We start from the raw sequence: 15401 nt of genomic DNA, 5'->3' as shown, positions 1-15401 counted from the left end.
ACAGACATAATATAATGTATGTAAGTATGACAGGGGTGATAAAAATAATAATTTCTTCCCCAGATAATCTAAATGGTTGTATTGGAGTATGGGATGCTGAATTTCCTCAAGTAATCAAACAGTTTTCAGATTGGTCCAAAAAGCGACAAGAACTCATTGAGAAATACTCTCAGAAACCTCCTTCATGATAGCGTGCATCGTCATTTGTTGGTTTGAAAATTTTGATTTTTGCTAACATAAAATAATTTGTTTTGTATCATACAACACTAGAACGGATCTCATTTTTCTTTACATCAAGAAACAAACACACACAGTTGTTTATCCATGTTGAATGACTCTTATTTTTAAAAAGAAATTCTCGTTCTTTAAGAACAAATATATGATCTATAACTCCTCAATTTAAATGTTTAAATGGATAAATGATTGAAACATGTTCTTTCTACTTCCCATAGAGGCCAATCGGCAGTCTCTCCTAAACAGACACATGCACACTCACACACACACACACACACACACACACACACATATATATATATATTAAGGCTAAGATTTTAAAAATACTATTCCCCCCCCCCCCTTCGAAAAAACTACAAGCCATTAAAATAAAGAATAATGTGTGTGTGTGTGTGTGTGTGTGTGTGTGTGTATGAGTGCGTGCACGAGTGTTTATTTTTTCATCTCATCTTCTTATATATTTTTTAAAAGTCATAATTAATGCAAAAATATACTTAAGCTATATTTTGTTATGTTATGTTAAAAAATGAGAAATCAGATTTCAAGTCATGAGATTTAGTCAGAATTTGTATTTTGAAATGTAAAACCAGGATTAGCTTTACTGAACTCTTTTTATTGTAAAAGCAAGAAAATCAAATTGTAATATTTTCTAGTCATTAAATTTTCAAAGTTTCAAAATTTGTTGTTAGAAAGAGTCTCTCTATTACTGACAGATAAAAATTTGCCAAATAAGATATTTTTGTTCTAATAGAATAATGTAAATATTTTGTTAATAACAGTATTGATATTAATTTAGTAAATGCACTATCATTTGCCAGTTTTAAAACTATCAATTCAATAATGTCGAGTTATGGTAATATAATTGCATTGTCTTTATGTCGTAAGCAATTTTTAAAATTTGATTTGTGGATTTAATTCTTCTTCTCCTAACCATCCTAGTTAAGAACTACTACCTAGTTCTCGATCTTTTCTTTGTATTTTCATCTGTGTTACACTATGGAGTCTATTAAATGGGTGCTATGAGTATGTGATTTTCAGTGTTTGAATGTTATTTTGTTTTTAATCTAGAAAAATACTGATGTCTTCTTCAATTGTTCCTTTCTGATTTGAATATTTTCATCCATTTATTTGGTTTTGAAAGATGTTCATGTCTCCACACGATATTATAATGAAAACAGATGTTTTAACAATGCATTAACAATGCTGCTAGCATTTCGTTAGTCGGCTGTTTTGACTGCATGTGAGTTCTGTTTTAATCTAACTTTGTTTTATATATAAGCTCTAATTTAATTAATTGAACACAGTCAGAACCACAGGACCGTATATCCACCCATCCATATATATATATATATATATATATATATATATATATATATATATATATATATATATATATAGAGAGAGAGAGAGAGAGAGAGAGAGAGAGTGTGTGTGTGTGTGTTTGTGTGTGTGTGTGTATGTGTGCATGGTGTTAATTACTATATTTACTCAACACAGATGAGCACTTTGTGATAATTGTTGTTGTTGTTTTGTTGATTTAAAATTATTATTAATCATATTTTAGTTGTGTCTGCTATTAATCTGAATTCCAATTTTTTTTATATACTGAGAAATGTACCAAGTTAGTGCCTTATTTCATGAAAAGACCACCATAGAAAGACATTGATGTATTATTTATTGTTATAACTGTATTTCTGTTTTTATTATATTAGTTTATGGCATTTATAAAGTTTTATTAAAAATATAAAAAAAAGTTAACAGTTGAATAGATTTCAATAACTCAACAAAATGTCGACAGATTTGTTTACATTTTGTTAAAATAAATTTAGATTTCGCTAAATTAAAAGCAAGATTGGACTTTGAAATGAGTACATTAAAATAGATCTGGTTCTTTATTGCCATTCAGCTTATAACCTTATACAAACCAGCTGATACAGTCAGACATCAAACGTAAACAATTATCTTACACTAACACGATAAACAACAAGATTGAAGTACGAGAAGGAATTATAATTGAAAGTAAAACACGTGTGATTATAAGCTGAATGGCAATAAAGAATCAGATCTATTTATTTAATTGCAGTCTTTCAACTATGATGCTTTTATTTGTGGGGTTACATTTGATTTTACATGCCATACAAAAATTGACTAATCAACATAGGCATATATGTATTCACGCTGTAATTATTTTGTTTGTTTGTTTGTTTGTTCGTATGCTTTTTTTTTCTTTCCTGTTTTTTTTTTTTTGTCATTGTTACTATAGTTTCTTTTCCTCCCAATTTTAAAAAGTGTTGTTTTTTTACATTTTTTGTTCGTTTGTTTTTTTTTTGGTTTTTTTTTTGGGGGGGGGGGGGATCTTTTTTAAGGCAAATGAATCTGAAAGCTGTTAGATCAGAAGAGAAGCTATTAATGCCATTGGGATATGTAGATATATTAATGAGATTTTGGGTGGCTTTAGGTGGAGACATCAATATAAATCACTCTTTGGATCTACTTATTTTCACTATTTGAAATAGAATTATTGCCGTTTATTTTACTTTCCTGACCCACTTGTGGCTTGATATAACTGCAGACTCTGAACTCTTCCATTTGTTTTGTTTATTCTTTTTTTTTTCTGGGTGCCTACATGACCAAAAACTTTCACAAGTACCGTTAGAATCACAGTAATATTACGTCTAGATCAATATAAATCACTCTTTGGATCTACTTTTTCTCACTATTTGAATTAGAATTATTGCCGTTTATTTTACTTTTCCTGACCCACTTGTGGCTAGATATTACTGCAGACTCTGAACTCTTCCATTTGTTTTGTTTATTCTTTTTTTTTTCTGGGTGCCTACATGACCAAAAACTTTCACAAGTACCGTTAAAATCACAGTAATTTGACGTCTAGATTTGCATTTTGCTCGATTTCAATTCATACTGATCAACTAGTATTTAAATTAAGGGATTCTGTGTCTTTATATTGAGTGATGATGAACATAATATGATTTTATGGTAACCGTCCATTTACGATGGTGTTGAAATAGTCACATTTTATTTACATCTCATCATATTGACTCACATGTAAGGTTGAATATTATGAAAAAACAGAAGACAACATTTTAAAGTAGCAACTGAAATTGTATGCACTTTTGTTATGTGGCAGTACTGTTTCAGTTAAGCTGCTTCAATGTAAGCAGAAAACTATAATGCATATTCTTTATTTCTGTCACTGCTGATTTAAAACTTATATACGGTATATATATATTATATATATTATATTTCATATTGTAAAAACAGCATTTATTTTATCAACAGCATTGCCTTTGATATTTTTTTTATAACATTGTCAACAAGAAAGATTTTTACTTTTTACATATGCACAAGTTTACACACATACCTTTTAGTAACCAATGATATTTTTAAAAAAAATAATATTTTAAGTTCAACTGCCCCTATTGTGAAGAAAAAGATTAAATATTCATAGTTGCCAATGGTCATTATGATTTTTTTTAAAAAAGCGATGTTGAAGAATGTGAATGAATAAATGTATCCAAAATTGATTAATTCTACCAAACTATTGACATGGATCTTTCTTATTTTTACTTTCTTTTATTCCGTTGTCCTTAATGACAAATATTTGTAATTTTGTGAGACATTAGATCTGATCGCCACACAGCAGTGACCCCTTCATTTGAGAAGGCGAACCCAAAATGAAGCTATATATTAGGGGTCACACTGGACTATATTCTGAAAACCCATTTTCACGCATGCATATCGAGTTTACTCTATAGATAGTATGCAGATGACGTCACTCAGGCCTTTGTTATTGTTTTTGCCATCCGCGTTTGTGAGTTGTTCTCACTAAACTGTATTAACCAGACTATAAAAGTTCATGGTTACACAAAGTTTGTGTGTTGGTCCGTTATACTTCCGGATGGCAATGTTGTGAACTCCTTGGCCAAGTGCATTCTATCTATACAAGCATAACGGTACCATCGGCTTGAATGTACACATTTGCACCAATCGGCTTGGCAAGAAGGAGAAGGCTCAAAGAGACTTCATTATTTTTTGTGATTTTTTACCTGATCGAATGACCAAGTAGTCTATCACACTATTTTATGGTAACCCCGATACTCTCAAGAGTATCTTGCAAGGCAGGGCGCCCACTGCTCCCTATTTACAAAATTTGGGGTCACGTGACACGTGGTGTTGCTAAAAGTTGCTTATCCAAAAAAAAAAAAAAGAAAAGAGAAAAAGACCCGAATAGGATTCGTATATTTGAATACAAAATATGTTTTGTTACAGATCCTTGGATTCTCCTGCTCCCATTTATACCCAGGATCTTTTATTCCCATATGAACCAAGATCCCAAAATTTTAAGCTGCTAACCTCCCAAAAACTCATTTGAAACCTTAACGCTGTCCGTGAGAATCGCTACCAGTCTTCGTTTTAAGAGACTTTTGAAGATATTTTTCTTTAAAAAGTACTTGAGATAGTTATTTTTTGTTTCGTTTCTTTGTGTTCTTGTGCGTGTGTTTGTTTGTGTCCTTGCGCGTGTATGCACGCGCTCTCGTGCATATTATCTCTACATCTCTCTGTTGTTGTTGTTGTTTTTTTTTTTTTAATGATGAGCAGCTCGTCATACGTACGCTTACTTAATCTCCACCGAGCCATGAAGCGCATAAGGCATCTGAAGACCAAGGATTTGCATTACTGTCTGTCGCCATGCTTGTCTCTTAATGGAGACAGTGTTTCCCTTTTATTTGATGAATAAGATAACATTGAACAAGGTTTTAAAATGACCTTTCGAAAAATCAGAAAAAGGAAAACTGATTGCGCCCAGTCAATTTTAAGAACGTCAAAGCAGCACCCGATAATATAGTTTCACATCTGGGTCTCGGTACACGGGCCTAGTTGGTAGCAGCTTTTAAGGGTCCCATGAAGCCCAATCCAGGCGGCTAACTCGTTACCGCATTCGTCTATGGTCGCGAACCCGCCTGCAGTCACGTTACTATGCAACGTTCAAACCGATGCTCTACGGTTTCGGGTTCTTTTGCTACATGTGAGATACATAGAAAATCACCACTGGCGAAACGTAGCCACTGTTTGACAGGTTCTAGACCTTAGTCTGTTTGCAACCACGGCCAATGCCTCTCTTGCTGGTACAAAAATGTGGTAACTTTTCTCCCAATTTCGAGAAAACCACGTTTCCTCCCCATGAGTCGGCGGAGGCAATGTATGTTGTCCTAGCAAAAAGGGAAGCTTCCTCGTGCCTGGGAGCACGCGAAGATAGTTAAAATGCTGAAGCCAGCTAAATCAGCGAAGAAGACAACCACAGACCCATATCACCACTTAGCTGCTTGTAGAGCGTGTGTTACTGCATCGATGACGACCGGGACTATACGCGACCCTGCTACCCGAGCAGGCATTCTTCAGGGACGGGAAGTGCACAACGGAACATGTCATTGCCCTTACTAAGCATATTGAAGCAGGCTTTGAATCGATATTATCGACGGCCTATGATACAGTCTTGTGTGAGGGGCTTATGCTGAAACGTGCGAATGTCAAAATGTAGAAAGACATTGAAGCTGTTCTCTCCTTTGCTAGGAGAATAACAATTCCAAATCGCCCTGTGAGACGCCACTAGTAACGTCAGGAAAATCAGAAATTAAATGACATCCCTCTGAAATATATCCGACATACTGGCACTAATATTATTGTTTAGGTACATTAGCGACACGCGAGACACTTCCTCCCTGAGACTCAGACAGGGGGTTGGGATGCGCGGATGATTGGGCTCTCGCTTATCAGAGCAGTGACTGTACCCATCACGAGAGCGTACTAAGCAACAAGGACGTGACCAACCTTAAGACCTACTTGATAAAGTAGTACCTGAAGATGAATATCACAAAACCATAGATGTAGTGTTCCATCTACATAGCGGCTATCACAGAGCCTGAAACTGAATGTTAAAGTCCGAGACCAGTTATTCCATAATATAGGAAGCATATCCGAAGTACCCAAGGGTTACGATGGACCACAGCCTTACCTATTGGGTTAATTTCGAGGGGGTTGCCCAGAGAATAGAGAAACGCAACTGTCTTCTGAAGAAGCTTTGTGGGAGGAGGGTGGCATCTTAGGATGCCGACCAGGCACGTTTAAGGCCCTGGCTTTTCCGCTGTGGAGTATTGCGCCCCATCATTCTGGGGTAGAGGAAAGAACGTTGAGAAGGCAAATGTAAAACTTCTCAAGTTCATGCATAAACTGAAACGCTGGAGATGGGACCCGATAAAGGCAGCAATCCACTCCCCCCCCCCCCCCCTTTTTTTTTTTTTTTTTTACCATTCCCCATGTCCGACACTGGATTTGCAAAATAGAGAGGATTGATGGGGTAACCCTATCGATGATGTCCCTAATACGAGCATAAACAAGTTCCAGCAACTCTCGACTCAGCTTCCCCCCCCCCCCCCCCCCCCCCCCCCCCGACGGGGTTGCAAATACGAGATGGAAGTCGACTTCGATAAATTCGATCCCCCGTGGGAATTTGGGACCTAGTCCTCTCGAAACTGGGAAAGGAACTGTCAGGCTTATGTACCAACAAGAGGAGGCATTGATGTGACTGCAAACAAACCAAGGCATAGAACATGTTAAGAGAGGCCAAGCTTCATAAATGAGGACTTTCCATCTCTCCTTCCTGTAGAATTATGGCAAAGTACTGGAAACCACAGAGCGGGCGGGTAAGTTCTCTAAAAGTTAATTTAAGGGGCGGTTTGCTAAATCCTTAAAAAAATTGATCTTGAGATTTTGGTGGAAAACGATAGGATATTAGAAGTAATATTATTGAAGTGCAATTTCTCAGAATATTCTACAAGGGAACGAAAAACCGGTCGAAATGGGGAAAAGTGTGAAAAATGGAGAGCTATTAAGTCATTTTTTTTCCCTAGGGGTATGAGATACTGTGTCAAATATTTCTCAGAATCTATTCCATGGAATTGTCTGAAAATTTCCACAGTTATCACAGAGATAATGTATTAATAATAATAATAATAATAATAATAATAATAATAATAATAATAATAATAATAATAATAATAATAATAATAATACTAATACTACTACTACTACTACTACTAATATAATAATAATAATAATAATAATAATAATAATAATAATAATAATAATAATAATAATAATAATAATAATAATAATAATAATAATAATAATAATAATAATGTACTTTATTCATCCAAAAGGAGATTTTTGTACAGACGTATAAAATGCCGACAGTGATACATACACAAACGTAAAATACGTAAATATAATATGGTAAAGTAAGATTAGGTAATAGGTATAGAAGGGGCAGTAATTTGAGGGCCATATAGTTAGGGGCCGCTTGACGATGTATACAGCCGGTAATCAACGTAAGACGGAGCCTTGTGGACGTTTTAGATGCAGGACATGCCCATACTTATTCGTGGAAAATTCCATCAAATTCCCGGATAAAGTGTGGTACATCCGACACTCATTCACCTGCACGGATCGTAACCTAATTTACGCTATAATCTGCAAACATTGCCACAAGACATACGTGGGAGAAACTGGCAAGAGATTAAGCGACAGGTTTGGACAACATCTGCGGTTTATTGAAAAAGACGAGGACAAACCTGTCGCCCACCACTTCAATGGGTCCAGTCATCGAGCATTGCACGGCATCCAAGTTGCCGTCCTTTAGTTCTGTCACACCACTAAACAACATAGAAAATATAGGGAGGCAGAACTGATACTAAAACTGAAAACCCTTTCACCTCGCGACATGAACTCGAGACTGGACTTAATTTAAATATTATACTACCTTTGTCTCCCCCCCCCCCTCCACCCGACTCCCTCGACCATCCATCGTCATTTCCTTTTTTTATATATCAGTATCATTACTACTATGATTACAATAACTACTACTACTACTACTACTACTACTACTACTACTACTACTACTACTACTACTACAACAACAACAACAACAACAACAACAACAACAACAACAACAACAACAACTACTACTACTACTACTACTACTACTACTACTACTACTACTACTACTACTACTACTACTACTACTACTACTGTTTTTTTTCTGCTGCTGTTGCTGCCACTAATGCTTATACTTATACCGACTTCCCTTCTTTATTATTTTTTATATTTATTTTCAATTCCATTGTATTTATTTTCCAACAGCATACTATTTTCTGCCAACCAATGTTTTGTTTATTCATCTTAACTACGCCACTACCACATTATCTCATTCATCTGTGGTGTTTCATTCATCCTGTTTTGTTGATAAAGTGGAAACCCGAAACGTTCATTTAATCTGTTTTTGTAATTAAACTGAAGCTTACATTCAATTTCACCTTATTATTTATTTCTTAGAGCTTCGAGCAGCAACATTTTACATCACATTAGTTTTTGGGGAAAATTTGCCACACGATCGTTATACCTTTTGATGCCGGATCCCCAATTCAAGATGCAAAACGGGTATTTACACAGATCATGTGTTTTATTCACCTCAGCTACTCAACTGCGGAGTACTGCTCAGCTGTATGGGCCCGATCATGCCATGCCTCCAAGCTAGACCCCGAGCTCAACAACGCCTGCCGGATCATAACGGGCCAGCTGAGAGCAACACCATTACCACTGGTCTACCGTGCAGCAGGAATAGCCCCACCACACATCCGGAGGGAAACTCATGCCCAAATACAAAAATACAAACAGGAAATGGACCAGAGACACCCCCTTCATGACCACAATTGCCCCAAAAGCAGGCTCAAATCAAGAAAAAGCTTCCTCACAGTAGAGAGCCTTCACCCAGACCACTCAGCATTCTTCCGCCTGGACAAATGGGTAGAATGGGACAAGACAGCAAACGATGCCCTCCAGCCCCCAACAGAGAAGCTCCCAGCAGGCACAGACCTCAAGAGAAAAGAATGGGTGGCGTTGAACAGAGCTAGAGCAAAGGTGGGAAACACCGCCACCAACCTCTTTAAATGGAAAATCTCACCGGGCACTGAATGCCCATGCGGTCACCCCAGACAGACCATGGACCACATCCTGTCCGAATGCTCGCTGGGACCTCACTGCACCAATGCTGACCTGAGGGAATGCAACCAGACTGCCCGGGACTGGCTGACTCACTGGCGCGACAAGATATGATGATGATTATTCACCAAAAAATGTTTTTTTTTTTTTTTCCCAATAAGGACGATACAGAATGATTAAAAACGTCCATAAGGTAATTAATTAATTTTTTTAAAAAAGAAAAGACCCAAACCGTCCCTTAACGAGTGACACGAAAGGTGAAGGGTCATGGTCACACGGAAGTAGATGTCGCTAATCCAGAGCCAGAGAAGTGAAGAGAGTGAGTACTCAGTGCCAGACCTAAGGTCTGAAGATGGAAAAAAGAATCAAAAGAAGTCATCACAAATTCTATTCTTGATTGAAAAATCTACGGTTGATCGAGCTCATATTTCGTATGTGTTATGGGATTAATTGATACTATAAGAACTTGTGTGAATATAGCATGGTGCCAGAGTTTCGAGGAGTGACATGATAATTAATAAATAATAATAGATAGAGGATCCATTCACTTTTTCCATTTTCACTTTCACCCACCTCAGTTACAATAGACTAAGAAAGCTGAAATAAAATTCACCCATCTATTCTGAGGTCGAGATATAAATTACCCCCGGGATACCCCCATCTAACGATTTGGAATTAGCAACTCAACAGAGCCATTCTTGAGCGTCATGCAACTTGATTATTGTAATGTAATCAGTAATTTCAGTATCAGTAATAAACAAGATTGAATATTTATTTGATTCATACTTCTTCATTTACACGGAGGAGAGGGAAATACATTGTCATTGATGTGATTGGATTCCGACTTCTTCACTAACACTTAGGAGAGGGAGAGATCCCTTGATCGATCATCAGTATTTTTACTGATTGACTAGGACTAAAACGGAACTTACCAGCGGTTTCCAGTCTGTCAATAGACTTGGACTTGGAGCATGGCCAGCATGGAAGTATCAGTTGATGAGGCCACTTTTATTTAGAATTTCAAATATATACAATTCTCGGGGGTCAGTAAATAGCATTCAAAATGATTAAGATGTTCAGTAAAAGTAGGTCATCACGACGAAAGGAAAAGAGCCAGGATGCGAATACACAAAAATTGGACATACCAAGAGGTACACAATCTCTAAGCCGTGCTCAGGCTGCTATGTACAGTAGCAACAACACAAGCCCTGCTCGGGGCCCAGGCCATCATAACTATTCAGACATGTATGATGGTTCAAATTCTTTGGAAAGATCAAATAGAAGCAGAGCACTGTCAGATGGATCTGTAACCGACTTTCCAATTTCATCTCCACTTGACTTTCCAATGGAACATTTGCAATCTTTTAGCGCAACATATGGCCTGAGTCCAGCACAAAAGACATACATTGACAGCCGATCAGTACCCCGCCACACACCATTGAAAAATCTGGTCAGTCCAACTCATCATGGTAGAAGTCTTAGTAGTAGCAGAGGAGGCCCCTCAATTAGTCAACATCAGTCACAAAGTCATGCGAGGGCTAATAGTACCAGTAGTCTCGGACAATCTTCTTATAGAGACAGATCATTGGATAGAATGGAAAGGGAAAATAGCTATTTAGGTGATAGATCACTTGATCGACAGTTTGAACAAATTCATTTGAACATGCAGATGGACAATCGTTTAAATCATCCAGACTCCCATTACAACACAACAGCACGGGAACGTTCATTAGATAGAGAGTATCCACACATGGGAGCCAGATCTCTTGAGCGAGATCCTAGCTCTGTCAGTCGATCGAGATCAATGGATCGAGGAGGAGAGTATAATTATCCATCTGCTACATTACCAACAATGCCTCTAATGTCACATCCTCCAACAGTACAAAATGAAAGGTCTTCACATGAATTTCGGAATTCACTTGTGTTTGAAATGCAAGTACAGATTTCTGATCTTCACAAAGAGGTAAGAAGTTTTCTCTCATATTTAATTTTTCAATCATTATTGTAGAAAAAGTTTAGTTTGAATTGAAATTGTATGATAGTAATGATAGTCAGAATTTCCTATTTCCTAATTGAACATCTGCAACCTATAAGTCCTGCATAAAAAAACTCACACAGGGCTGATTTGTACCTCACCATGCACCGTGAATGTGCGTGCTTCATTGACTTTATTTGTCTCTGTGTTTGTGCACATTCATTTCTCCACTTACTCAATCTTCCATGCGCCATCTGATACTTGAATCCACAGCAAAGGATCAACAATGTTCTCTCTGCTTTTTGCTGCACGGGTTACGTTCTCCGGCTGAGACTCCAGGCTTTCAATTCTTCCCAATGTTTCCTTAGGGTCTGTCTCGGTTTCTTTTATCTAGAGGAGTCCAGTGTAACCCTATTCTCGGGATGCAGTCCACTGGCATCCTGCCGACATGACCAAGTCACCTCCAAAATCGACATATTCAAGGTTTGACCACTGTATTCCTGTTTTCCTATTTGCTATATAGTCATGAACATGACTCAGTCAGTTGCCAATGAGTAGACTGTTAAAGACAGAATGCATCCTAGTTTGATGCTGGTTTTGATATTAAAAGGTTTGTTAAGCTTGTTGACATGGATGACCTTGCATTCAAATTGTTGTAGAGAGCCTGAAAAATGTTGACAATCATAGTAGACATTATATCATGTGCAGAGATTTCTTCTACTATTGATATTGCTTGTAAGTGGTACATCTCAGCCGGTGTTTATCCTGGTTTCTTTTGTGGGAAACTGACAATAGCAACTGCTTGCTACTCTTTGGATAGGATGCTGGTCTACCATAAAGCTCTTCCCACCAGATACCAGATCTAACTTACCCAGCTATCCAATCACTGCTTGGTGGTGGTGGACAGGGGGGTCAGAGAAAAAAACTTGACTTCTCTTCAATCTTGGTCCCTTTGAGTTCGGGACCCCCAAGTATTGTTTGTAATCGTAATCTTAAAGTAAAATTTGTATTCCTGCTTCATCTGAAACATTTCTTGGTACATAGGCCACCACAACAGATAATTTGGAAAATTTAGACAAACTTTGCATACATGGCAGTCTTTCATTGATAGGTTTCCATTGAATTAAAGTGGATGTTGTTCTCATGCAGGAGGAGGGCTACTCCATGATGAATGTCATTTTACCGTCTAGACCAGATGATGATGATAATGACAGTCTCTCCAAAGGATAATTGTTGTTTCCACTGCCAGACATCTTGCCATCTTGCTTCTGTCATACCCATATAATGCCAAGGATATAGTGTTTTAGTTTTAGGACTCCAGGGAAGGGTGCTGGTTTGGAATTTACCTTCAGAGCATGGGATTCATCTTTCTAAACACCCATTTTGATATATAGCCTTACAGAGAACTGGAATTTGATAATTTTGTTTTTATTGGGGTTCTCCTCTACCAGCGTTGGTTGTGATAGGTCAAATTTTTGATTTGGTTGAATGACTTCATCTTATTGGCAATTCGCTCATTCATTTTCACACTACCAAAAATTGGGATCAGCCAGCTCAATAGGCTTTTTGGGATGACTCAAAAGGATTGTTTTTCTCATTGTATAGGACGTGGAAATTGAGTGGGTTTGCTTTTGGCATTGGTATCTCACATCTTTATGAAAAGTAGGAAATGGGTGAAAAGTAAAAATAAGTTTATTTATTGAAATACAAACCTCATTGCTTAAGGTTGGATTTCGTTCTCTGAAAAGCCTTACAGATGGGGTTTGATTTTACTATGACCTTACACAATATCTCATGGCTTGGACCAATGAAGCTGTAATAGTAATAGAATGATGAAGCTCAGGTTCCAGTGAAGCCCACTCCTCATTTCTCCACTGCTTTCTTGTGACTTTGCAGGACACCAATGGGTGGAGCGAAATCGTGTCCTTGAAAACGGTTTTTTACTTGCATTCTCTCACCCTATTTAGTTTAGGTGTAAAATGAGTACCTTACCAGGAACAACATTGTCTCTCTGTAAAAAAATATAATTACACCTTTGAGATGTTATGTTTTGTCCTAAATTTGATGTGCTGCTGTTTACTTAGAACCTCTGCTTTTTATTTTAGTACATTTAGTGGATTTAGCAGTCATGTTTTATTTACTACTACTTTTTTTCTTTGGTTAAAATGGTGAGGTTTGTAGTTATAACCTGATAAATAAGGGGAGAAATATTCAGCCTTGTTAAAGCGTTTGATTTTTAGTAAAAATGCAGTGCAGTGAGACAATTTGTATTTACCATATTTTGTATATTTTTACTTCTTTCTTTCAAACTTGGATAATAAAAAAAGGAATTCTCTGCAGTATTGATTTATCACAAATAAATATTTGATAACTTGAAACCTGTATTATATTTCAATTTTTAATTAATATCTGTTTACATTCAGGTCAGCAAACTTCAAAAGGAGTTAGATCAATCCAGGGAAAAGCTTTCGTCAAGTATGAACTCAATCAAAACATTCTGGTCACCGGAATTAAAAAAAGAAAGAGCAGTGAGGAAGGAGGAAGCTGCTAAATGTAACCTTCTCAATGAGCAGTTGAAAGTGACACAAGCAGAGCTGAAGGTAAATTTGTATTCAGATTTCCTTTTTATCTCCTCCTTCCTCTCTCTCCCTCCTATCTCATCCCCTCCCTCTCTCTCCTCTCCTCTCCTCTTTCTTTCTTTCTCTCTCTCTCTCTCTTTCTCTCTCTCTCTCTCTCTCTCTCTCTCTCTCTCTCTCTTTCTCTCTATCCCTCTCTCTCTTGTCTCTCTCTGTTTTTTTTCTCTTGCTTCTCTCTCTCTCTCCTCTCTCTCTCTCTATCTCTCTCTCTCTCTCTCTCTCTCTCTCTCTCTCTCTCTCTCTCTCTCTCTCTCTCTCTCTCTCTCTCTCTCTCTTTCGGAATTAATATTATCTCTGTAACACAGGTCATACATTTTAATTATAACACATTGTAATCCCACATAGAGTATGGTGGTTGGAATTCCCCTTATGGCGGATGAGTGTTTGGCCACCTTGGACCTGTGGATTCTTCATCGGTCCACAACCTTGCTATCTCTTCTACCTCCTTATATCATTTATCCCTGGAGTTAGACCATTTGGTTTTGCCTGGGTTCAGCTTTGAGTAGTTATATGTTGACAGGGAAACAGATGGATATGTTTAATTTCGTCATTGTTAGGGGATTTTACTTTGTGTGTGTTTGTGTGTATGTGTGTGTTTTACATTATTGTATCCCTCTTGAGGAACTTGTATCAGTGTCAGTGTAGGACTTTGGGCAGTTTTCCCTTAACACGTTGCTCTCTGTCTTTGTTCTTGATTGAGATAGCTTCACTTTTCCCCCTGGATACTTTGCTGAGAGAGAAGCATTTGAATATAGAGTTCCCTTTTTTTTCAACTTATGATATTTTTACCCTTGTAAATCATCTCTCTGTTACGTACTATTAAAGTTATTAATATGGTATACTTTGCAAACATTTGAATGCACCCTTCATAGTGGGATCCATTGCTATTGTGTCTATGGGACTTTTAGGCAAAGTAAAAAAAAAAAAGAAAAAAAAGATAGGCACATTGATAGACTGCTCACAGCATCATCTGTTCCCTATTTGAAACATTCTTCTTTGTCTTACTTTTTCTTTGGCGCTTTTAACTTCAGATCTACAACTTTTCCCCTGTCATCTCCCATTTACCGGAGCTGAAATTGCTGAAAAGTGTTGCAGGCGCCATGAAAATCCTAAAAGTAAAAAGGATTAGCTCTAAAGCAGGGTATATTACTTCTGATATCTGTTGAACTCTAATTTTAAATATATCTGAATCTTAAGTTTTCTATTTTCTTCCTTTTTACTGCCACTGAAATGACCCAATCGTATTGAAAGTGATCGAGTTCCATCATTGGTGGATTGGTTATTTCTTCGTTTTTGCTGTTAAATTTAGGAAAATTGTTTGGCAAAATATTATAATAATTAAGATTGTCGTCACCAGTATCTTGTGTCATCCATGAGCCCCCATCGCAGCCGCAAAGTTTTTATTCACTGTTGTCTTTTAGCACTTTCCTACTCACTTCATTTCTTGTTACTATCAACATAAGTGCCTGCTCCACTCACTT

The 15401-nt window shown here is 37.2% G+C and overlaps 2 protein-coding genes across 2 annotated transcripts in view; both read left to right on the top strand.

Annotated features, from left to right (window-relative positions):
* Positions 1-324, top strand: part of LOC144974939 (leucine-rich repeat serine/threonine-protein kinase 2-like) — a 115251-nt gene extending 114927 nt beyond the window's left edge. The window contains exon 67 of the mRNA XM_078918473.1: positions 64-324. Within this exon, the coding sequence (XP_078774599.1) occupies positions 64-188 (125 nt within the window). The 3' untranslated portion in view covers positions 189-324. The remainder of the gene's footprint in view (positions 1-63) is intronic.
* A 9228-nt stretch (positions 325-9552) lies between these two features.
* Positions 9553-15401, top strand: part of LOC144974937 (ELKS/Rab6-interacting/CAST family member 1-like) — a 66913-nt gene continuing 61064 nt past the window's right edge. The window contains exons 1-2 of the mRNA XM_078918468.1: positions 9553-11272; positions 13708-13884. Of these exons, the coding sequence (XP_078774594.1) occupies positions 10373-11272; positions 13708-13884 (1077 nt within the window). The 5' untranslated portion in view covers positions 9553-10372. The remainder of the gene's footprint in view (positions 11273-13707; positions 13885-15401) is intronic.

Source organism: Berghia stephanieae, chromosome 6 (genome assembly GCF_034508935.2).
Source record: "Berghia stephanieae isolate SIO BIC M18660-M18661 chromosome 6, UCSD_Bste_1.3, whole genome shotgun sequence".
In the NCBI taxonomy this organism is placed as follows: domain Eukaryota; kingdom Metazoa; phylum Mollusca; class Gastropoda; order Nudibranchia; family Aeolidiidae; genus Berghia; species Berghia stephanieae.
The sequence above is the reverse complement of the archived record's forward strand: the minus strand, read 5'-3'. Positions and strand labels throughout refer to the sequence as shown.